This window comes from Sarcophilus harrisii, chromosome 2, assembly GCF_902635505.1.
Source record: "Sarcophilus harrisii chromosome 2, mSarHar1.11, whole genome shotgun sequence".
NCBI classification, from domain to species: domain Eukaryota; kingdom Metazoa; phylum Chordata; class Mammalia; order Dasyuromorphia; family Dasyuridae; genus Sarcophilus; species Sarcophilus harrisii.
In genome coordinates this window covers 541,160,491-541,185,889 of record NC_045427.1, presented here as the reverse complement: position 1 = coordinate 541,185,889, position 25,399 = coordinate 541,160,491, and the positions used below count along the sequence as shown (strand labels likewise).

Genomic DNA, 25,399 nt, shown 5'->3' with positions numbered 1-25,399 from the left:
AAGATATTCTTCCATTAAATAAAATAACTATATAAGGTAAATGGAGGAATGGTGAGTTTAGTTAGTAGCATGATAGCATTTACTTGAATTTTAATCAAGGTAGAAATAGAAGCATTATTATTGAAATATAATTCAGAATCTGTATAAATAAGAGGAACTATGTGAAGAATCTGACAAATTGCATGATTGACCTAAAGTCATTGATATAGTGGTGACTGGGATCTTATTTATCCCAACATCTCTGGGAGCTTAGTTGCTGACAAAAGAGATCTATTGATTTATTTAAAGCAGTCTTAATGGAAATTTCTTCAAAAGGTGGAAGGATCAATGAAAGGAATGTTCATTCTGGATTTATTGTCACCAACATGGAGGGACTTGATTTTTAGAGTTGAAAATGTTGGCAATCTTGGGGGAAGTAACCATTGCATCTTAGAAATTGTAATAGAGGAGAGAAAATGCAGGTTTAATCTAACATAAAGCCTGTACTAAGGGAGAATTTATGTCCAATTCAGAGAAAGAATACGTATTGAAATGCAGCCCCGAATTCTTTTAGAAGTCTGTTAAGAAAGACATTCTCAAAAAACAAATTTTAAATGGGGCAACTAGGTGGCACAGTGGTTAAAGCACCAGCCCTGAAGTCAGGAGGACCTGAATTCAAATCTGGTCTCAGACACTTAACACTTCCTAGCTATGTGAGCCTGGGCAAGTCATTTAACACTGCAAATGGCTCAGGAAAAAAAAATCAAATTCTAAAGAGGAGAAAATCCTGATGAGAAGAAAAAGAGGAAACTATCTTAAGAGACCCATGTAAATGCATAATAATCAAGTTATCAACCATCTTATATTTTTAAAAGGCTATACATGAACTTTTACTTGTAAATGTTTAACAATAGACTGCATATGAAGAGAACATGCAGCACAACACTTTTTTAAAGTTTAATCTTCAGTAATATTTTTCCATTACTTTCTTAAATCTAGACAATAAACAAAACAAAACAAAAAATCAAGCCCTCATTTAAATCCTTTTCTGATTTCTCAAAATTCAAATTGATACACTCAAAATTTAACAATCAGCTCGGAGCCAATTCAAGCTGGCTATAGTGCTTTTGAAGAGTAGAAGAATAATCCCAACATATGGCATGATCCTGTAAAAATAGTGCTACCAATGAAAATCAGCTGAGACTTCTAAAGAACCTAAGGACAACAGAAAACTACTATTATATTGGGTAAAATAGAAGGTTCAAAGAAGGAAATCAAATAGATGTTCATAGAGGACAAGACAAAAATAATAGATGAGAGGAAGAAGGCAAAGCTTCTCAAATTTTATTTTATTTCTATTTTCTCTGACAAAGAAAATGATCTTTGGACTATGAAAGGCAAAAGAAAAATGCAGAATTTTTAATCTATACTCCAAAGAAATCAGGAGAGAGTAAACAATCACCTAGCTAATCTTATTGAGTTTGAGCCACTTGGCCAAATTAACCTTGAAAATTTTAAAGACACAGACAGATGCAATTGATGCAATACTGTTAATAATCTTTGAAGAGTTTTCAGACAAGGAGAGGTACTGCAGAATTTAAGAAGAGTGAGTTCCCAAGTTTAAAACAAAAGAAACGAGTCTGAAAATCATAGAACACTGACTGACTTTCATTCCCAATGAGATTCTAGGATGGATTATCAAAGGGATTGTTGATCATTAATTGGACAAAGGGATTAGTAGACATGTAAGGAAAAAAAGTGCTCATACAGAAGCAACATAGCTTCATCAAGAATAGGTCATACCAGACTAAGCTAGGCTCATTTCTTTTTTTTTGGGGGGGGGGGGTTTTGTTTGTTTGTTTGTTTGTTTTTGATGTGATTGCTAGACTGAAAGCTCAGGCTATAGTGTACAAGCAGGTTTGTTTGTTTGTTTTTTATTTTAACAAAGCATGTTACAAATTTCTCATGCTAATCTTATGAAAATGAAAGAGTGATGTAGCATAGACACAAGTGTACTTAGGAAGGTTCAGAAAACTCAGTGATAGTCATTAATAGTATAATTCTGACTTTTGAAATAGATCTTCGGAAGAGTGCCCCAGGAATCTATGCTTAGTCTTATAAATGTTCATGGTTTTACTAGTGACATAAAGGTATGAGTGGTACGTTTGATCAAATATTACATGATACAAAGCTGAGAGAGGTAATATGTTGGGTGACACAACAAGGATCCAAGAAAAAGATCTCATGTTAGACCAAATATAAAAAAATATTATTTAAAGGAGATAAACATTGAGCTTTGTACTTGAGTTCAGAAAGCAACTTCACAAGAATGAGATGTTAGGTTAGGAAGGAAGGAAAGCTTAATTAAGCAGTGGTTCCTATGAAAAAGATCTGATTCCAGAGGACAGATGATAAAATGAGCTATCTATAGCCTGACAGAGAAGTATATAGAATACAGTAGGATATATATATATATATATATATATATATATATATATACACACATATATTTATATAGACACACATACATACATACAAACGTGTGTGTAGAGAGAAAGAAAGAGACAGAGATTTTGTTTGGCTCGATTGTGCATATTCGTTATAAGTAATTATTTTTGGGGGGGTGGAGTGGGGAGAGCTACAGGTTTGGAATGTTGAATGCCTTTTAGATGAGGTTACTATATTGTTAATTTTGTTTAATTATTTGACTTTGTTACAAGAGAACTATCACATGATGGGGAGTTTGTGGTAATCTAGAAAATGTTTGTCATGAAAAGTAAAATACCTCAAAAATTTTTAAAGAAAAAGGATCTGAGAGATGCAGCGAAAGGAATGCTAGATTTTTCATTCCATGCCAGAGTTGAAGTTCCAGTTCTACTGTACCATGTTACTTGTGTGATCTTGGTTACTTTCCCATTCTCCCTTTTTGGGGAGGATGTTGACATAAATGTTCTAAAAGGGCCTTTTAGATTTTATTTTAGTGGATTGCAATCTTGACATTAGTCAAAGCAAGCTTAATATGGAAGAGAGGGAAATTGAGATGGGTTGGGGGTGGGAAGGAAGAGAGAGAAGGAAAGAAGGAAGGAAGCTAATGCTATTCAAAGCTTTATTAATATGTCTAGAAGATAGGTGAGCATTTTGCAGTATTCTTCCCTGTACAGACAACAGCTGGAATTGTTTGAGCAAATCTGGATGCCATATTATTGAAAGAACAGAAAAGGAGCACTTCTAGACGAAGGTGAACAAGATGGTGAAAAGGCTAAGGAGAATATGCCATGTAACTATCAATTAAAGGGACTAGAAGTGTTCATCCTGAAGAATATTTGGGGCAGGGGACGTGAAAGCTGTTTTCAAACATTTGAAGAACGGTCATGAGGAAAAGAGATTAGATTTATTCTGCTTGTATAGAAATAGAAGCAATAGTTTAAAGATAAAGAAATGCCATATTAAATCCATACAAGGAAAAGTTTCTTAACAATGAAATCTGTTTAAAAGTAGGGTGGACTGATTTAAGAGGTAATGTGCTTTCTCCTTACTGAAGGTATTCAAGCAAAGACTGAATAAACATTTCTCAGGTATTGTAGGGAGGATTCGTGTTCAGAGAAAAGTGGGACTGGATTCTTAATCTTTTTTGTGTCGTCTCCTTTGCCATGTGGATGAAGCCTAATGACTTGTTCTCAGAATATTTTTAAATTTATAAAGTAGAATAGGATTCTCAAATATTGTATGAAATAAAATAGGATTCTCAGAGAAACCAATTATATTGAAATTCAGTTAATAAAATATAGTTTAAAAAATCATGGACCCAAGTTAAGAATCCCTGGATTAACTAGATGGTCCCTTTCAGCACTGAGATTGTGTTATTCTTTGATAGAACAGAATTTTCTTCTTACCTATAATATAAGATATTGTTATATATAACATAATTTATAACAAAACATTAAAAATTATGTTATAGGATCAATGAAGTGTTGCTACTGTTTGGGTCCCTTTCCATTTGATGTACCATAAAATGATAGGGCATTTTCTCAAGTCAAAGAATGTGAAATTAAGAGCCTGAGTTTTAATTCTGCATCCAGAACTGCTTCTACTAAGCATTCTTGAACTTAAGATTGCGCTGTTTAAAACTGGGACAGTCACAAGAATACATTGAAGATCATTAAGCTAAAAATTAGAAGGCCTGTTCTGGGATCTGTCACAATTTTTTTCACCTTGGGCCTTTACCAGCATGGATCTGATTTTCCTCACTTGTGCACAATAAAGTGGTTGGAGTCTATGAGATTTGAGGTCCTTTCTAGCTCTAACATGTTATTCTTCCATGACAGTCAGCCATACTCAATGGGTTTCCTTTAAATACGATGGAAAATTATAGGGCTTTGCCCAGATTGTTTTCCTAAGGAGGTCCATCCTTCATCATAAAATCATATTCACCAAGTCCTCCAGCAATTCCAAATTCTCTCCCTCCTTCCAGCACCTTTCATCATCCACTGAGAAAGCAATGTTTTTCAATTATACACATGAAATAATGTAAAACATATTTTAAATCTTTCTTAAGAAAAACCTATAACACCTCACAACTAATTCCAATGGTCATTATTGTCTTATTTTTCCCCTGTGATGCTTTTCCTGTTCATTTATCAATACTTTAAAAAATTTCTCATCACCTGAGAACTTAAGATAGTTGAATTCCGCATTCATATTGACTGTAGTTGGTGCTTTTCTTATCAAAATGCAGAAGTGAATTTTATTGCATCATATAAACTTAATTGATCCATCTTCTCAAAACTGCCTTTTTAGTTATTATTTCCGCCCTTAATTAAGCCATAAAGTATTCCCTCAGAATATTTGCTTAGCTTAATCATTTGTAAAGCAGCTTTATGGAAAAGTTGGGCCCAAGGAAAAACAATAAGACAAAGGACAGATATTTCTTTCATCACTACAATGAGTTGATGTGGAATAGAAACACTGGACTCCTTTACTAAACACATATTCTCTTTCTGTCTCTCTTGTCTCTATCTATCTCTGTCACTCTGTATTTGTGTATGTGTGTATGTCTGTCTTCTCTGTCTCTCTCGTCCTCTCTCTTCTCCATTTTTCTCTCTATATACCCCTCTCATTCTGTTTCCATTGACTGATTATCTTTCCCCCCATTTTACCTACAGATTTTATGACTACCAGAGCTATCACCTTTATCTGTGGTCATAAATGTCCACACCTGAAGTTATTTTATATTATAGCACACCTGCTAAAAGAGAGAGGATATTCTATTTCATATTGATTCTCCAGAATTTGTCATTAAACATTATAATAAAAGCAATAAAATGACTTGGGTTACAACCTAAGATTTCATTTGCCAATAACCATCAGAAAAATTCTCCTTTTAAAATGTTTGAACTGTTCTAATCAAGATAGCATGCCAACCTTAGCTCTCTCCAGCCCTTCACTGCCAACTTGGGAAAAGTTTGAAATTTTAAAAACAATTTTCAGTTCAATGAAAGTCAGTTCAATTCAAAAGGGAGAACAAATAGAAACAAATATGGAAAACATAAATTAAATATGTCTGTCTCTGATAAAAGTTTTCTTGTCATTTATTATTGTTTACTAAATGTACATGTGCTATTATGGGCACTATACATCTATTCAGCTGACTTTCTATCGTCTGTCTTACTACCTCTCACTCACATATGTGTGCATATCTATTAATGTATATCATTAATGTGACTAACTATATCTGTTAAAGTTTATGAGTTTGAAACATGGTCAAGAAACATTAGCTAATGTTATTTTTCAGTGATAACAATATGCATATTTATTTGTGAATTCCCACAAGTAAATACTTAAATAGAGAGAGATAAATAAATGTGTGCAAAATATTTGTTAGAAAAAAGTAAAGATACATATATATATATATATATATATATGACTTATGTGTATATGTGTACACACACATAGTGTGGCTTAGGACTCACCTTGTGATATCACTGGCATAAAACTCCCTCCAGGTGAAGTTTCCTCTACCAATTCAGGTCACCATTATCTTTTCAACTTAGTCTTAGAGAATTACTTAAATTAGAGTTGTGAAACACACTGTGGAGTCATTTGGCCTTCAACACAGATGTGTCCAGAACTGAATTAAAATATAATTGGGAAATATTTAAGAAAAAAATAAACTACAATAGAACATAGATCATTTTAATGTTTGCTTTTCTAAGTCAGTATGTGGCCAGAAGGGATTTTGAAGTAAGGTTTGGGGGTTTATTTCCATTTTAATTTGACTCCACTGCTCTGGCATCACATACCTTGTATGTGTCACATGTGAAACTTGGATCCACATCTTTCTGCCTTCAGAGTCAATTCTTAGTTCTCCAGTCACTATACCATGCCATATCATATATATACACATACTTACGTGTACATATGTAATTAATATGTACATAACATTTATGTGAATCATTCCAATGAGTTTCAGATCACATTAATATGCTTTACTTATGTCAAACTGTGCATACCCTTTGATCCAGCAGGGTTGCTACTGGGCTTATATCCCAAAGAAATCTTAAAGAAAGGAAAGGGACCTGTATGTGCAAGAATGTTTGTGGCAGCCCTCTTTGTAGTGGCCAGAAACTGGAAAATGAATGGATGCCCATCAATTGGAGAATGGCTGAATAAATTATGGTATATGAATGCTATGGAATACTATTGTTCTGTAAGAAATGACCAGCAGGATGATTTCAGAAAGGCCTGGAGAGACTTACATGAACTGATGCTGAGTGAAATGAGCAGGGCCGGGAGATCTTTATATACTTCAACAACAATACTATATGATCAATTCTGATGGACCTGGCTCTCTTCAACAATGAGACGAATGAAACCAGTTCCATTTCTTCAATAATGAATAAGAACCAGCTACACCCAGTGAAAGAACTCTGGGAATTGAGTGTGATCCACTACATAGCATTCCCAATCCCTCTGTTTTTGTCTGCCTGCACTTTTTATTTCCTTCACAGGTTAATTGCACATTATTTCAAAGTCCAATTATTATTGTGCAGCAAAATAACTGTATGGATACACATACATATATTGTATTTAACATATACTTTAACATATTTAACATGTATTGGTCTACCTGTCATCTGAGGGAAAGAGTGGGGGGAAAGAGGGGAAAAATTGGAAGAAGAGATTTTGCAATTGTCAATGCTGAAAAATTACCCATGCATATATCTTGTAAATAAAAAGCTATAATAAAAATTATAAAATTTTGAAAAAGAGATAAAAAATAAACAATAAAAAAGAAGTGGTTGATTTACAAAAAAAATATGCTTTACTTAAACTTTCTTCATATTGGTAAGTCATATAAGTAATAGAATCATTAATTTCCATTAATTATTGGTAAAATTCAAGGAAATTGTGCATTTGTGGAGGAAAAAAAATGATAGGACACAAGAAATATTTCATGGTATAATAGAAAAAACAGTAGACTTGAAGTTAGAAGACCTGGATCTGAACTCTCTCTCTGATCACAGTAATTGTGTATAAGTAGGCAAATCATTTCACGTCTTTTACCCTCAGTTTCCTCATCTGTAAAATGGAAACAATGAAATCTATAATATTTACCTCACAGTATTTATAAGAATAAAATGAAATAAACAAAGCATGGTGTAATTATTAAAGTACTACATAAATCCAGTTATTACCATTTTAAGCAACAGTAGAATCCTGGCAGTCTCATACTAAACCAGAGTCTAATCAAGGAATCAGAATCTTAGAATGATAGAATATTACATCTGTAAAAAAAACCCTTGGCGTTCTGTCCAGTGATATTTGACATAATCTATGCTTCAGTCCCTTTTCCAGAAGGAGGAAGTAGCAGTGGCTTGCCTTCTTTGAGAACTCAATCCAATGGTGTACCAAAATGGGAAGTTTCTCAGTCTGCATTATGAAAATTCTGGTCAAAAAAGGGAGGAGAAAGAAAGGAGGGGAGAAAATGAAAAGGAGGGAGGAGTAGGAAGAATAATGAGATGCTGAGCATGTGAGGATGATTGCACTACATACTATTGATTAGTGAATTGAATTCATATCAAGCCGAATTCATATCATGATTCTATTGGCTTGTACAAAGGCATAAACCTCATGCTTCCCAAATTGGCAGATGTCACAAACCTGAAAGAGATATTAGATGATTAAATTGTAATTCAAAAATGTTTCATTCATCTGGAACAATGCATTAAATGTACTAAGATAAAATACAGTTATAATAGATATAAAGGTCTACATCTGGATTAAAAAATAAACTACATACTTGTATGATAGGAATGATATGGCCAGATTATAAAAGACTTCATGTGAAAGACTGTGAGGAGTTTAAGGGATGGCAAGGTCATCCTGAGTCAACAGTATATCATAGTAGCCAAGAATACTAGCACAAACTTAGGTTTCATGACCCCAGAACAAAGTGATAGTCCCCTTGTGTTTTATTCTGATCAGATTCCATTTGGAATATTGTGATCAGGAAGTATTTGGAAAAGCTGAAGCAAATCCAAAGTAAAATCATAATGATAAAATCAAAATAAAAGTCATTCAAGGACTCTACACGTACTATAGGAGGTCATTTGAAGGTACTGAATATCTATCCCAAGAAGAGACTTGAGAGTAGAGGTCATGGCACATATCTTCAAATGTTTGAAAGATTGATTAACTGCATAAGAGATTTGAATTGTTTTGTACGATGACAGAGTACAGATGTAGCTTCAAGATTTTGACACAATATAAGGAAAAACTTTAGGTAAAGCTATCCAAAAGTAGAATGGTTCTCATTTTACAAAGTAGGAAACTGTGGCTAAGAGTGATTGAGTGATTTATTCATCACAGCTTATAGGTGTCTGAGGCAGGATTCTCACACAGGTTTTCCAGGCGGACTTCCAAGTCTACCATTCTATCCATAGTACCAAGCCCTATGCCAAAAGCTGGGAATATAAAGAAAAATCAAAACCAGCTCTTGCTCTAGGGTAGCTTACGTTCTAATGGGGAATAAGAGATACTATACTAGCAGTTTAGGGAGATCAAAGGATGGCCTCCTAGTAGTATTTGAACTGAATCTTGCAGACTACAATAGTCTATATATACTCTCTTTCCCCCTGGTTCGAAGTCTTCATGAAGAGGATAAATGTCAGCCAAGTAGTATAGTGGAGATAGAATGTTACACTTGGAATCAGGAAGACCTGAAGTGCCATAAATAATAGCTATGTTACTTTGGCTAAATAACTTCATTTAATTTCTTTCAATCTCGGTTTCCTCAGCTGCAAAATGGTGATAATAAAACCACCTACTTTGGGGGTTATTTGTGAGGATCAAATATGGTAGAATTGTAAAATCTTTGTGAATCTTAAATCATTTACTATAAATGTTCACTATTATTCTTGTTATCATCATTTTTAGTAACTTTGTGGGGTGAGATTTTCTTTTAAAAATTAATTGAAATGGAAGATTTCTGATGAATCTTCCAATTCTGAAATTCTATTAATAGAATGGAGTTGGGAATGTTTCTAAATTTGTAGATATGTAAACTACTTAGTGATCACTGAAGGGAACAGAGGAGAAGAAACTTCAAGACTATCAGAAATAAAATAGCTCTCAAGAAAAAGTAGAATTCTGTAATGTCAGAAAAGTGAAGTACTCTGCAAGTTTTTAGCCTCTTAATTTTTAATAAAAAATGTTCCTAATTTTTTTTTGTCTGCAAGTTTTTAGCCTCTTAATTTTTAATAAAAAATGTTCCTAATTTTTTTTTTGTTTTAAGCCAATTTTGCATAAACTGTGCCTTATTGAAATCTTGGAATGATAAAAGAAAGCCAGTTGAGCCAAGACAAGGTAAAGATCTAAACTCTGAGGGAACAATGATGCTTCCTATATGCCAACACATTTCTTTTCCTTTTTTCTTTTTCTACAGGTCAGTGTCTTAACTACCCTAGAACGGAGATTTAACTTGCAGAGTGCTGATGTTGGTGTAATTGCTAGCAGCTTTGAGATTGGAAATTTGGCCCTCATCCTTTTTGTGAGCTACTTCGGAGCCAGGGGACACCGGCCACGTTTAATAGGCTGTGGTGGAATCGTCATGGCTTTAGGAGCTCTGCTTTCTGCACTGCCTGAATTCTTGACCCATCAATATAAGTACGAGGCTGGGGAGATCAGATGGGGAGCCAAAGGACGGGACGTGTGTGCTGCCAATGGGTCCACCAGCAACAAGAGACCAGATCTGGAGCTAATCTGCAGGAATAGGACTTCCACCAACATGATGTACTTGCTTCTCATTGGTGCACAGGTCCTTCTGGGGATTGGTGCTACCCCTGTGCAACCTTTGGGAGTCTCCTACATCGATGACCATGTGAGAAGGAAAGATTCTTCCCTGTATATAGGTAAGAATGATTAAATATTCTAGTAAGTGGTATTAAAAAATACTCTTTTCTCCTTTTATTCCATGCAAGGAATTAGCAATTGAGAAAGGGAAACAAAGATAAAAATTGAGATTTATTGTGTTTGATGAGCCCTGGTGACCTCTTCCATATGGAATTTAGTCTCCTTGTAATATTTAACTTTAACTACCATATTATTCTAGAACTGACCCATCAAGACATATAACATATTGTCACTGAACCTTCTTCTCAGTACTCTCCTACAATTGTCTTGATACTCTAAGTCAAAATGAAAATTTTATTTTTTTTAATGTTAGCAGTTGGTGTTACAGAAAACAAATTTTTTTTTCTAGTTGTTATCCTCTGTCCTGGCAATTATAATGCTGTTGTGTAAAGAAGTTGGATAGTTGGAAAATAATTTTTATATATTCTGCTCTACTCATTTTCAGTGACCTAACTTCTTAGGAATTAGCTGAACTTGCTAGCAATCTAGTAATTTTACATCTGATAATCTAGTACCATTATTCTTCATGGAATAAGAAAAATAATTGTGTAAAGCTTAAGTTAAATAAAAGCAATTTGAATCATTCTGGTCACTTGCAGAACTTATATAAAACAAGCAAGTAAGTATTAAAGTAGGTTTGTGGGTTTTTTTTTTCTTTTTTCTATTGAATATATGTAATCTTCTGTATCTATGTATTAGGGGGGTTTGTCTAATACTTTTATTGTAGTTGTAGAGATAACAAAGTACCTCCATCCACGGTTTTGTAAATTGTGCTTACGTCTTAGTAAAGCTATTTAACTTTATTGACATAAACCTTATCTCTCTTTGCTTTAAGCTTTGGGTAGGAGTACCTCTAAATTTAAATTCTTTGACTAAAAAAAAGTGAAAGATTAGTTATTATGTAAATCATAGCATACTGAAGTAAGTTGATAATGAGAAGTTCAGCCCTTGCTATGAAAGCTAAAGTAATCTGGAAAAGGTTATTTAAAAAAAAAAAACAAAAAGTCAAATGAGGTTTGAATTACATTAGAATGGAACTAAATGAAGCAGCTACACCCAAAGAAAGAACACTAGGAAATGAATGTAAACTGCTTGCATTTTTGTTTTTCTTCCCAGGTTATTTATACCTTCTAAATCCATTTCTCCCTGAGCAACAAGAGAAATGTTCAGTTCTGCACACATATATTGTATCTAAGATCTACTGTAACCTATTTAACATGTATAGGACTGCCTGCCATCTGGGGGAGGGGGTGGAGGGAGGGAAGGGGAAAATCGGAACAGAAGTGAGTGCAAGGGATAATGTAAAAAATTACCCTGACATGGGTTCTGTCAATAAAAAGTTATTTAAAAAAAAAAAAAAGAAAAGAAAAATGGAACTAAATATGTAGTCTAAAGCCCAGGATAGACTTCAGGCATTTACTCAGAAACTTTGTGCTGTAAAATATTCTCTGATATATGATTCAGTGATACTTCCTTATAGTAGATTAAGACCAGATGAAACTAGAGTTGGTTAGGCAATAGGGTAAATACATATTTTGGTTGGTGGGTTCTCTCTGTTAGGTGAAGAATTTTTCAGTAGTCCTATCATCCATTCGGCAGTTTTCAGTGAGGGAGGAATAGGGAAGGAGAAGATGAGCCCCTTTTGCTATTCAGACAATTATTCTTCCCTACTCTGTGAAGTATGAAAGGATTCAAGAAATGGATACATCATGAACCTTTTGGTTGTTACCAATCTACTAATTTACCAGTATTTTTAAAGTTCCTGTCATGGTACCAGGTACTAAGAGAGGCATCGGGGAGACAAAAAGTGAGACAGCCCCTGTCCTCAGGAAGAGGGAACATTAAGTGTATACAAAATAAATGAAAGATATTTGAAGGAGGAATGGTAGGGCAACAATATTTAGATGGGGATAAAGGATAGAGAGCAACTTGGTTGTAGCTTATCAAATCCTAGTTGTTGTTCTGCCTTGCAGGACCACTTCTCTGTTTCAGAATAAATGTCATGGTATTGTCTTCATAGTTAAGAGTGAAGATTATGTATCTTTCCCAGATTGACTTCAGCAGACAATCATCTTATTCTATACATAGTCTGAGCTCTCTAGAAACTGTTTAAGAGGATTTGAGCAGATCTAGAATGTGAATGACCCACTCATTTATTTTTGAGTTAGTAAAGCCTCCATGTTTCTTTTAACATGGATCTCTTATATTAGTTTTATTTGCCTGAGCAATTTAGCATAAATTTACAATTCCCTTATTTCTCTTAATCCAATTCAGTCTGAATATAAAACCAACACATCTTATATCAGAAAAACTCTCATTGTGCTGGCATAGTGGTCTTTTATAAAAGGGATTCTTGAGCTAGGATTATGAACTTGTCTTTACATATTTATATTCATATAATACATATATTTGTGTGTGTGTGTGTACATACACATACATTGGTGATTAAGATATACAAGAGGCATCGATATGTGCTCAAAGTTTGACTGTAGGGGAAAGATTCAGAAAATTTAAAGTGATTGGTGATCAATTCTCAGCCTATCCCAGAGTAGAAGTTGACTATTGCTATTTATATACCTGTGTATTTAAAGGCTGTGTATACATATGGCATAAATGGTTGAAAAGTAAAAATTTCCAGACTTAGTTGAACTCTCTTCCTGCCCTCTGAATTGATGGATTTTTATGCTGAATAATTTGTTCTGGCTTCGTCTGAATGTGTCTTCTCTCAGGTTCTGAGTTTTTTTCAATAATCTATTCAGGAATGGCTTCTTGAGCTTGCACTGGTCTGTCCATATTCATTTCTTTCTAACTCAAACAGTAAAGGAGGCAACCGAAATCACTGCCCAAACATAGGAATATAAGAACATATTTTTGACAAAGGAAAAATATGTTTCATAGTCATTAAACCATGGCCAAACCATTCCCTTTCTTGGGCCAGTGACACTGGTTTTTGAAAAGCCCAAGTATGTTCATTTGTTTTTGTTTGTTTAAACACAGTTATAATGGATATCCTTTGATTAGGGCGGGCGGGGCGGGGACTTGGCTTCTATGTTAGGAAGACTTTGTTGTTTCTGTTATTTGATCATTTCAGTTGGTTCTTTGTGACCCCTTGGACCTCTCTATCTATGGAGTTTTTTTTTTAGTAATGATGCTGTAGTGGTTTGCCATTTCCTTCTTCAGGGCAAACCGAGATGAAGTGACTTGCCTAAATTCACACAGTTGGGAAATTTCTGAGTCTGGATTTGAGATCAGATCTTCCTGATTCCAAGTCTCCTGTTCTTTCCCATCATCTATCTGTCCCATTAGGGAGGTTCTATCTGAATCCTAGTTCCTCTGAAACATACTTAACTTCTCAAAATCAAACTCAAGTAAAAATAAACACGTGTAGAGATTATATTGATTTAGAAAACCATAAATTAGTATTTCTGGAATTTGGGGTTTTTATTTAATATTTTCAAACTATATTTTACCTTTTCGGGGGTGGGGGTGGGAGACCAAGGCATTTAGGGTTAAGTGACTGGCCCAGGGTCATATAGTGTTAAAGTCTAAGCAAGTGTTAAATGTCTGAGGCTAGGTTTGAACTCAGGTTTTTCTGATTTCAAAGGTGGTACTCTATTTGCTGTGCCATCCGGCTGCCCTGATATTTTAATCTGCTTTAGGCAGGCCATGTGTAGCCTGATGATCATGAGTGGTACATCTCTGCTCCAGGAAACTCTCTAAGACTGCATATTGAAAAGAAGGGGCTGGTGTACATTGGCAGAGAAAGTGTTCTCACAAGGAAATTCTGTTTATCAATGTAATCACAGGAGTAGTCTTTGTCTCCATGTCTTTGTAACCCTCACATAAAGCAAATTGTAGTAAATTATTTAACTCTTCTGAGCCTCAGTTTCCCCATATGTAAAAATAATGGGTTTGATTAAGTGATCTCTGAGTTTCCTTCCTACAGTAAACATTAAGATTCTGAGAATAAGCCTTTTGAAATTCTTGGGATTAAGATAAAGGAGAAAGCATGACAGTATGATTTAAATAATGATCAGTTATTTTTGTTTAATTTATCCTAAGTTAATTAATTTTCTGTGAGCATTAGTTTTCTTTGAAATGGAGATAAACATATATGTTTACTACCTATCTCTAATAAGGTTGTTGTAAATGAGCTAATGAATATAGAATATTTTATTTCTAGAAAATGTTGCATAAATATGAACTGCTATAAGCATTATTATATCTTAAAGGAGCTGCCCATATGTAATTCTTTTCCAATGCTCATGTTTTCTGTGGACAAGAATGGGTCATTTTGTAAAGTTATTTTCACAAATATTTTTGTAGATATAAAATCTAGATCAAACTATAATTATAAAAAGCTAACTCTGGTTAGGCACTCATGAGAATACATAGTCCAGTTCCTTTACTTGACAAATCAAGGATTGGAAGTGCAGAGAGGTGACAGGTTCTGTCTCACCTCACAAAATAAGATTATTACAATTGTTGCTGGAATTAAAGTCTCCTGACTCCCACTTCAAAATCCATAGTATCATAGCTCTAGAGCCAGAAAGGATTGCAAAGGCTAGTTAATCTAAATGCCCCATTTTATAAATGAAGAAACAGGAAAAGAAAAAATTCATGACTTGCCTAAAGTCACACAGCTAGTAAGTGAGAGAGAGGACCTTTTGGCTCATATATAATGTTCTTTCTTTATTTCCCTAAGGAAAATAAATATGTATTGAAAAGCATATATCTTTCTGCAACTTGTGCTCCTTGCTTCTGTCACTATGCAGATAGCATGTATCATGATCAGGCCTTTGGAATCATCATTTCATTGATCATAGTTAAGTCTTTCAGAGTCACTTATGTTTACAAGATTGTTGTTAATGTTTAAATTGTTCACCTAGTCCTGTTCAGAAAAACAAAGCAGGAAAAAGGAGAATTATGACCATTGATGCAGTGAACATGCTGGAACCAGGGAGGGGGATGCGCTCGAGGCTGGAAATGGCAAAAGGAAAGGCTATTGTTGAGGAAAGACTCCTGCTGTGTGGCATTCTACATTCCAAGAGAGGGTGCTGACTCAGTTACTTAGTTTGGCCAGACAAATAGCACTATCGCTCCAAGTTAGGAAGCCACATGCATTAGAAACAAATGTGTTAGGCTTTCTTTATCACTATTATTGAAGCCCAGCAGAGCCCTCCATGTTTCAGTTAATGATGCAAGAAGAATTATAATCTTCAGGTTTCATTTGCCAAGTGTTTGTTTAGCACAGAGGTCAATATAATGCCAGCTTTCATCTAAAGAAAATCTAATTTCTGTACTCAAGCACTTGAAACAGAATCACTTTTTTTTCTTTTTCTTGACTCAGTAAAATGTGTTTTAAGTTTCTAAAAAAGAATGGAGGCATAGATCAAAAATGGTATAACTACAATTCACCTGAAAAATAATTTAAAAAGAAATCCCTCCTGGGACTGCACACAGCTCATTATATTCTTGCAACTTCATCGATATTGAAGTTTTCCTCATTAATTTCCTTTTCTAAAATAAATGACACTCTAAAATTGGTCATTTTTTCTGCCACATTCCATCCCCCTCCCTTGACAATCTAATAAAAGCATTTGGCATTCTTTTGAGTTTGTTTTCAATAAACCAATGTGAAATATAATAACATGCTAATGGTTCACTTTGTATATAACATGTAGGTACTCTGAATTAATTATGAACATTAGTTATTTCTACTAATAATAACAGCATGATCATTGGGATGAAAACATATAGAGGAAGCTGACTGATACCGGTTGAATTCCTTAGCTTGTAGCACCCCAATAGAGAAAATATATAGCTCCTTTTTTGCCCTATGCTCCTAAAAAGTAAGCTTTTAGTGTTTTAGGATCATATAATAATCCATGCATTATGGCTGTTTATGCATTGCTGTCCATCTCCTTTCCCATCCCCAAAATATATTTTTCTCCACAATCAGATAAGAAAACTTAATAGAGAAATGAGTTACCTGGCCTTCACATACCTGATCCTTTGCCACTCTATAAGATCTTGATTATCAGCAAGAGTTTGTTGTAGCAAGCTGGGAATCAGTAACCTCTTTGACCCTGAGTGCAGCTGGCAAGGCTTATCAGTTACCATGGATGACAATCTGATGTTTTAGCCTGGGGGTACTAGATTGCTGGTTATGCATCTGCTAGCCTATAAGCATGCCTTCTCTAGAGGTGATTCTGTTTCACACACTCTTGTATGATTCTCCTTGGACCAAGCTACTTTTTAATTGACTTCATGAATTGAGGCTCCTGAAAGCCTTAAGAGAGCACATTTAGTTCATATAGATTCCACGTTCAAAATGAAAAGAATTTTTTTAAAAACTTATTATGAAATAGATAATCACTATCAAATAATTTAACATGTAAATACCAACATTACCCTGTTTGGATCTTCCATTGTACATACATTTTTTAAAATTTAATTAGCAATCTTTTTTTTTTTTTGATTACCCCAAACCCTTTCCCTAATTCTCCTCCCCAAATAAAAGCCTTCCATAATAAATAAACATTGTTGAACAGAAAACATGTGTTTCATTGGTCATCACTAAAATGTATGTGTTATTCTCTATTATCTATAATCTCTCCATTTAAGAATAAGAAGTAATATTTCATCATGTCTTACATTCATGGCTTAACATTGCATTAAAAGTTCTTAAGTTTTGCAAGTTGTTTTTCTTTACAGTTATGAATATTATATAAATAACTCTCCTTCCTCAGCTTACTTACTCTGTGTTAGTTCATAAGTCTTCCTTCATTTCTCTGAATCTGCCCCTTTCTTCAGCCAATTGATGGGAACCCATTTTGTTTCTTTGCTAAAACAATTGTGTGTTGCTAATATTTTTACATATTCAACTTAAATTAGATGCCAAATTTTGAATATAAATGGGATACAAGTTAGAACTGAAGAAAATTGCAATCATTACTTTCTCTTACTTTGAGAAAATCTTATTCTTTTGATTTAGTTTTCTAAAATAAAATTCTAGCTTATCTGTGAAATAGTGTAGCACAAAATAGATAACACAGGAACACAAATTTAGAATTAAAAAGAACCTGCAATTTTAGGATAACCCCTGCAATTTATAAATTAGGAAACTGATCTTAACTCAATACCAACAATAACCAACACTAAACAATGAGTTAGGTATGTGAATCCAAGTCCTTCAAATCCAATATTTTTTCCATTGTAACAGACTTTGCGTCTTTGCTTTGACACAACTTAGATAGCGTGACAGTGGTGCAATAGATAGAATGCTGATCCTGAAGTTAATAAGATGAGTTTAAATCCATTCTCAGATACTTAATAATTGTAAGACTCCAGGTAATTCACTGAACCTCTGTTTTCTTCTGTAAAATGGAACTAATAATAGTAGGAGGATCAAATAAGATAATAATTGTAAAGCCCTTAGTACATTGCCTCATGCATGTTGAGTGCTATAACATTATTATTAATAATTATTAATTAAATATTATTATTACTATTAATACTAACAGCATGATCATTGGGATGGAAACATATAGAGGAAGCTGACTGACACAGGTTGAATTCCTTAGCTTGTAGCACCCCAACAGAGAAAATTTATAGCTCCCTTTTTGCCCCATGCTCCCAAAAAGTAAGCTTTTAGTGTCTTAGGATTTGTGTTTGCCCATCACAACTGGTGCCTTGGGTCTTTCTACCTATAATGAGTTATATCCAGAGATCAGAGTTCTCTTCTCTTGATCTTGCCTAATTCCCCTTTTCCTCCCTTGTAGCTAAATCTGTCTTTTCCCTCTGTCTATATTGTGTTGGTTTTCCTGGGAGCAAGAATTGCCAACTATTGCTTTTTTTTCTTTTTTTAGCTCTGCTACATCTAATAAGTTGTTTATTATAGGAACATAGACGTAGAGTCAAAAAGGGTCATGATTCTCTCTGGTACCTACATATTACAGATAAGAAAGCTGAGTTACAAAGTGATTAAGGCATCACCTTACAGTCACATATAAGACTATGCTGGAACCATCTCCTATGGACTCTGTGTCAATTGTTAAATTTTCAGTATGAGCATTTGTACCTCAGATCTCAACAAAAACTAGAGATCAGGACTTGATTCAGTGTTTTGGTGATTTTTTTTGACTTAATAAAGTGATGAAGAAAATGCAAATACTTCAACTTAAAAGTGTATCATTTCTTTTAGGAGAGCTGGTTGTTAAACATTTATCAGAACACCATTGCACACACCTAAAAATTATCTGAGACAGAATTTGAACTCAAATTTTCTTGACTATAAGAACTTGCAGAGCCCTTCCCATTTCAACATATAGATGCCTTTAATCTCTCTGAATTTTTTCTTAGAAAGGATTTCAGAAACCATCTAGTCCCTTCTATCTTTAAAATAGATAAGAAAGTGAGGTCTAGTGAAGTTAAATGGCCTATCCATGGTCATTGCTATTGAGTCATTTATTTCCAACTTCCTGTGACTTTTATTTGAGGTGTTTTTGGCAAAGATACCAGAGTGTTCCACCATTTCCTTCTCCAGCTCACTTTTTTGCAGATGAAAATTTGAGACAAACTGGATGAAGTGACTTGCTCAGGATCAGACACTAATGAGTGTCTGAATCTGAATTTGAACTCAGATCCACCCTTCAAACTATTGTTCTCTCTAAATTACAGAGGTGTGATTTGAAACTATATCCTCAAACTTCAGTTTATTGCTCTTTCCATTGTTCTACACTGCCTCAGGTTTCTCGTTTATAAATTGTTGGAAATGATACTTCTGCTTCTTATCAGTATAGAGCACCACATATATGTATGTCTCTCTCCCCCCCCCTCTCTCTCTCTATATATATATATACATATATATAATATAAACAGTATAACACCATGTATGTGACTTTACTAACATTATGATTGTTGATGATCACAATGATTGCAAATAATAATAAGCCAAATTGAATATGCATGCATATATATAGTATGTATATTCATTTTGGCTTAATATTATTGTATACATACATTCATATATATATATATATATATATATATATATATATATATATATACAAAATTTCTGAATGGTTCAGTAGTGATGATTCAAGTGGCATAACTCTCTGAATTTGGGACATGAGGGGGAGGACCTAGAATAGGATTTTGGGTACCCTGATGACTCTCAGGGAGAAAAGTTAACTGTATCTGATTGTAGGTTGCTCTGTACACTGTAGACTTTGGTATTCTAGCTGATGTTACATTATATTAGGATCTAAAACATAGAGACTGGGAATGAAATAGAAACCAAATCATCTTTCCAAGGTAAGCAATTACTGGAAATGTCAAAAACCATGACTATAAAAGAAAAGGCCAACCCCACATCCTTTCAGGACTGATTGCCTTTGTTCTCTTATTAATTGGAAGAAAAGGAAAGCAATGTTTCATTAAAATCGATTATGACATTAGGGAGGAACACGAGCTTGGCTCTTATACAGAGCTTGTACTGTTTCCCTCAATGCAACAGCACCAAGTAGCTAAAAGAAACCTGAATCTAATTCTGAGGTCAAGTGTTTAAATTCTAATTCTGCTATTTCTTTGCTGTGTGAACTTTTTGCTGTCACTTACCTTCCTTTGGGCCTTAGTTTTCTTATATACAAATAAGAGTATTGGACCCAATGAGTACTAAGGTTTCATAAGAATTTTAGTCTTCTTTATGTCTGTTTTACAGTGATAAGGATAAGGATATACAGAGAGGGTACCTAAAGATAACACAAAGAGAAAGACTGAATAAGGAGATGGGAAGTACTCAAAAGAGTTTTTTTTCTTCTTTTAATAGAATCAAAAAGTTCTTGGAGAGTCAATTATAGATGAAGAAAAAAGATCGTTAGACTTAGAATCCATTAATCCTGGTTTACGTCCTAATTCTGAGACTTATTAGCTCTATGTCTTATGCAAACAGATAACTTAAATTGTGAGCCTTAGTTTCCTCATCTGTAATATGAGGATTATACTACCTTTTTCTTGAGTTGCTATGAGGATCTGAGAAAACATAGTTGTTTTAAAATAATAATTGACCATATGAAAGTTGTGTAACCTTTCTGACAAAGTTATTTATTCACTATTGCACCCACTAAAGGAAAACTCACCTTTTTTCCCCTTTCATCTATTGATGATTTCTTCTAAAAATAAAAGATTGAAAAATTTATCTTCCTAATGCTTGCAATTCTTTTAACAAAAAATCTATTATTAGTATATTTTGTGGAGTCTTTCTCTTTCCTTTCTTGGAAAGCATAGATTTCTGGAATTATTGTATTTTCAGCATTCTATGATAGTATATGTCATGGGCAATCTGGTTTGTTTAGAGGATTGTTTATAATTTCTTTTTGTTTACAATTATTATGAAATAAAAGATTAACTTCCTTTCTGCTGCAATTATAACTCACTTCCAGGAGAATTCTGTAGACCTGCATTATTGTCACGTCCTCTTGGCAGTTCGATACAATTACTTTCCTTTTTAGATTTAACCAAGCATCTTTCCTTGAGTTATGTTTCCCTAGGGATGCACAGCCATTAGTACTAAAGCCAAGCCTAAAGCTTATGTTAGTCCTATCAGTCTGGAGGGAGTGCTCTTTGTTCCAGAGCTCTGGACACTCAGGCAGACTTTGTTTTTGTCTGAAAAGAATTTGAATTAAATTAGGTCAAACACTGAGGTCTTTGCAAGATAAATGATTTTTAACTGGTTTCTCACTGGTTTTTGGCTGTTTTTGAAATATTACTTTGTCCTGGATTTAATTGCTACTTTAAAAAATAACAGTTTGGGTGGGTAGACAACTATATTTCTGGGACTCCTATTAATATCTCTATCTGTAACATAGATCAAGTCTCTTAAACCATAAGATCCATTAGATTGTAAACTTTTTGAAAACCAGGATTGTCTTTTGCCTTTTTTTGTATTCCCAGAACTTATCATCCCTGGTGCATATTGAGCAATTAATAAATGCTAATTGACTGACTCAGTGATTAACTCTTTCACAAAATGAAAAGTATTTTTGAAGCAGTGATGTTCTTTGAAGTTAAGAAGATGCTAGCTACTGATTATCTATGAATGTCACTTGGACTTAAACTTAAGAGCATGTTTAACATCCCTTAGCAATGATAAAACATTTATTAGAGGTAAACATGTATAGGCAAACCCATATGAAAACATACAAGTATTAAGTAGATGAGCTAATGGAATCATTAGAAAAGGAATCATTGTTCTAGGCACCTTCATATGACCACAATTACGATCTTAACTCATTCCTAAATCATTAGGCTCAAAGAAAGAGGAGCATATTGTAAGGTCTTTCATTAGTTCATCATAATATTTCACTTTGGCTACAAGTATATGTAGATATATTTGTCCAAATAGGAAGGATATGTATAGGTATTTGGGGATGCCTATGTAAATGCTAGACGGGTAATTAATTAGCAGGCAGTCTGTCAACTAGCATTTATTAAGTACCTACTGTGTGCCAGGCACTGTGCCAAGACTTGGGGGTTACAGAAAAAGTCAAAATATGATCTCATTTTATAAAACTCACCATCTAGTTAACAAGACAAAACAATTATGTATAAATAAGAATAAACAATTAAATTTGGGTTTAGTCTTTGAGTTATTTATGGTTAGTCTTTGAGGGGAGGCATTAAAATCAAGTAGTACTGGGAAAGGCTTCTTGCAGAAGACAAGGCTTAAACTGAGATCTGAAGAAAGTGAGGATGACTGGGAGGCAGAGGCAATGCTAGAGGGAGTTCTAGGCATGAGAGACAGCCAATGAAACTTCTCAGAATTAGATGATGGATTATTATGTGTAACAAACAACAAAGAGAACAATGTCACTGGACATAGTAACTCCAGAGCTTCATAGCATAACGTGTATTTTTTAGAGCAATAATTTACTAGTGTGTGGAACGGTAGCAACCACAAAAACTATCAGGGACTCTCAAGATAAGAAAAAGCAAAAGGGGATTTATTACCATCTTATGAGAAAGGGCAACTCCTACTAGACAAGGTGTCAATAGAGGAGCACAAAGCACAAACTGCAAAACACAAAATTAAATAGACCCTAAATACAGAAGACCCCACCCACTCCTTGGCCTTTTCTGGGGAGTCCAGGTTTACATTCTAAATGCAGAAATCTATATTAGAAACAAAAGAATATAAGTATATAAAAACACTTAAATTTTTCCTAGAAAACTGCTATACAAGCAGATATTCTTGAATGAGAGAATTCTGTTATCTGAATTCCCAAAGCCATCATCACCTTTAAAAGAAGTACTTAAATGCTAATTAAGAGGTTGTTGGAAACAGGAGGGGAAAAGTTCATCCAAGACAATTGAACACCTGCAGCTTTTTATCTATAACTCAGTTTGTTATTGCAAAATCTCAAGGCCATATTCCTATGAAAGGTCTTCACTCAGTTTATCTCTTATAATAGGTTAGGTGAGTGTCAAAGATAACACTATTTGGAAGTTTTACTGCATTTATAAAATCAAAGACTTATAACACTAGAAAAATCATAATATCACAAGGACCTTATAGGCTATTTCATCATACTTTCATTATACAGATGAGGAAACTGAGGCCCAAGACATTAACTGACTTAGCCAAGGTCACATGAATACTAAGTGAAAGAGCCCAATTTCCTGACTTCAAATCCAGCATACTTTTATGATATGTGCTAGGGAACCTTGTGGTTTAGAGAAATTGTGTGGTGGGAAGTATAATAGTATAGGCAAGGGGTTTAGAAACAGCTTTTATTACTGTCTCAGCTATTAATTTGCTTTTTCACAGTCCCTACAATTGGATAATATTATACAGTATTTATCAAGCTTTGATTGAAACCACCACTACCAATTAGTGGCTTCATGTGAGTTCTCAGGCAGTAGATTTTGTGCTTGTTACTTTGGATTTATTATTATTTATTTTAAATCTGCACCGGTGATTTCTTTGATATTGTAAACTATCAGTGGCACTACCAATAGACTATGTTAGAGTGTTGTCTAAGAGCACATAGAAGACTCATAATTTGTCCATGGTCATCCTGCTAGTATGTATTAGAAATATCACTTGAATCAGATCTTTCTTACTCCCAGGCTGCCCTTGTCATCATTACCTCGCATCACATTTTTCAGTAGTATTAATATAGAATTATAAAGACACCCTCATCTTGTTTTCCTTGCCCACCTCTCTAAAATACTTTGGGTCTAAGATTTTCCATTCTTAATTTCAAGCCAACTGTGACTTGCAGTAAGGTTCAGCAGATTTTTTATGGTAGTTTGGATGGATGCACAGATAGGAAAAGAAAAACATTTTTCTGCTTTCAAAGCAGTTTGTTCTTTTTTTTCCTTTTAAAATACACACACTGATCACTAAGTAAAATCTTAACTCCCAAAGTCAAAAATTTCCATTTGTTCTTATTGAGAGAAGCATTTCCTGGGTCAGTAAAAACAAGGGAAAAGTTCATAGTGAATCCAGAAATTATCTGGGGATATGAGCGGGACAAACTTCCCATGACATTTTGAGTTACTATTTTCGTGACTTGTGTTTCAGGCAGCCCATTTTGATCTACCCATTCCCTTTTGGTCACTCTGGTCTTGGCAGTATTTTTGGAGACAGGGCTTTTCTTTTGCTAATATAATGTGTTCATGTTGATATACTGCTCCTTTTGATCTAAATAGTATTTCTTAACCTTTACACTTTAGTTGCCCCTACTTATAACCCTTCCCAGATAACTCCCATAACATATAAATGCATTTAGATGTAACTACAAATTGAATTCCCTTCTTAAGCAAAGTAATAATTACCAGAAGGACATTCCAATGTGTACTACCTGCCATGTGTATTTTTAATGGAGCTTACAATGGGAATTCAGATTCCCAGCAAGAAGCCTCATTAACACAGTGAGCAGCTAATATTCTCTGCAGTCTTGCATGGACACACGCATGCAACCTTTTGAAACCTAGCAGATTTATTTTTAGATTCAAGTCTTTTAACATTTTTGTGCCTCAGTCACTCTAGCTGCAACAAAGAAAAGAACTTTTCTAAGGCATTGTGATCCATCCCCCTTCTCTCTTTCTCCTACCACAGATTTACTGGATTTTTTCTAGTCAGCAGTTAATATATGTGATTCAGCCTTTAAATGGAGATTTTAGAAACCATTGGATACTGAAGTAAATGAAATCGGTCCACATGTTAAAATTATCCTTTATTCTTGTTTCCTGCTGTGAAAACAAGCAGTCAGAGGAGCTATAGGCAAGCAAGCTGTATGTGAAGAGCCAGGGCCATCACAAAGACAGTGAAAGGGCCGTGCTTTAGGCAGTAGTAGTAAGCATGTGCAGAAATGGCATGAAATGAGCCCACAGTAGATGCTATAACGAATACCAATCCATAAGCCCAAACAAATAGGTCTAAAATGCTTTGGATATGAAAAATGACTTGACCCGTACCCTTGAGACCCTAAAGATTAAACACTTCCCCACAATGTGCTGCTGTACTTGAGTTGATTTGCCATTTCAAGAGGAAACATAGAAATGGGAAGAAATGTTTGAGAAGCTAACATGTTTTATTTAGCTTGAACAGTTCCTGAAATAGTATAGAGATTTGGTAAATATTCATTGGGTAGGACCAGACTCCATTAAAATTAGAAAGGATATTTCAAAAAGCCTTCTGTAGTATCTTTCCTCTTTAATACTTCATTCTGTCTATTTTATAGGTGTAGTATTGTATGTACCAATTTATCTATCTATATATTTTGCCATTTGATTGTAAGCTTCTTGAAAGAAAGAACTGTTTGGGTTTTTTTTTTTTGGTTTGGTTTTTCTCTTTGCATTCCCAATGCTTAGCACAGAGTCTCGAACATAGTAATTGCTTATTAATGCTTGCTGATGGATTAATAATGAAAAAAGGGGAAAAAACTCACTTGGGAAATATGTATGTATGTATTTTGTCCTATCAGTGTTTTAACTGGTATAT

The 25,399-nt window shown here is 34.3% G+C and overlaps 1 protein-coding gene across 1 annotated transcript in view; it reads left to right on the top strand.

Moving 5' to 3' along the window:
• SLCO3A1 (solute carrier organic anion transporter family member 3A1) overlaps nt 1-25,399 on the top strand; it is a 330,964-nt gene that overhangs the window by 43,731 nt on the left and 261,834 nt on the right. Inside the window, exon 2 of the mRNA XM_003755560.4 lies at nt 9,923-10,388. Within this exon, the coding sequence (XP_003755608.1) occupies nt 9,923-10,388 (466 nt within the window). The remainder of the gene's footprint in view (nt 1-9,922; nt 10,389-25,399) is intronic.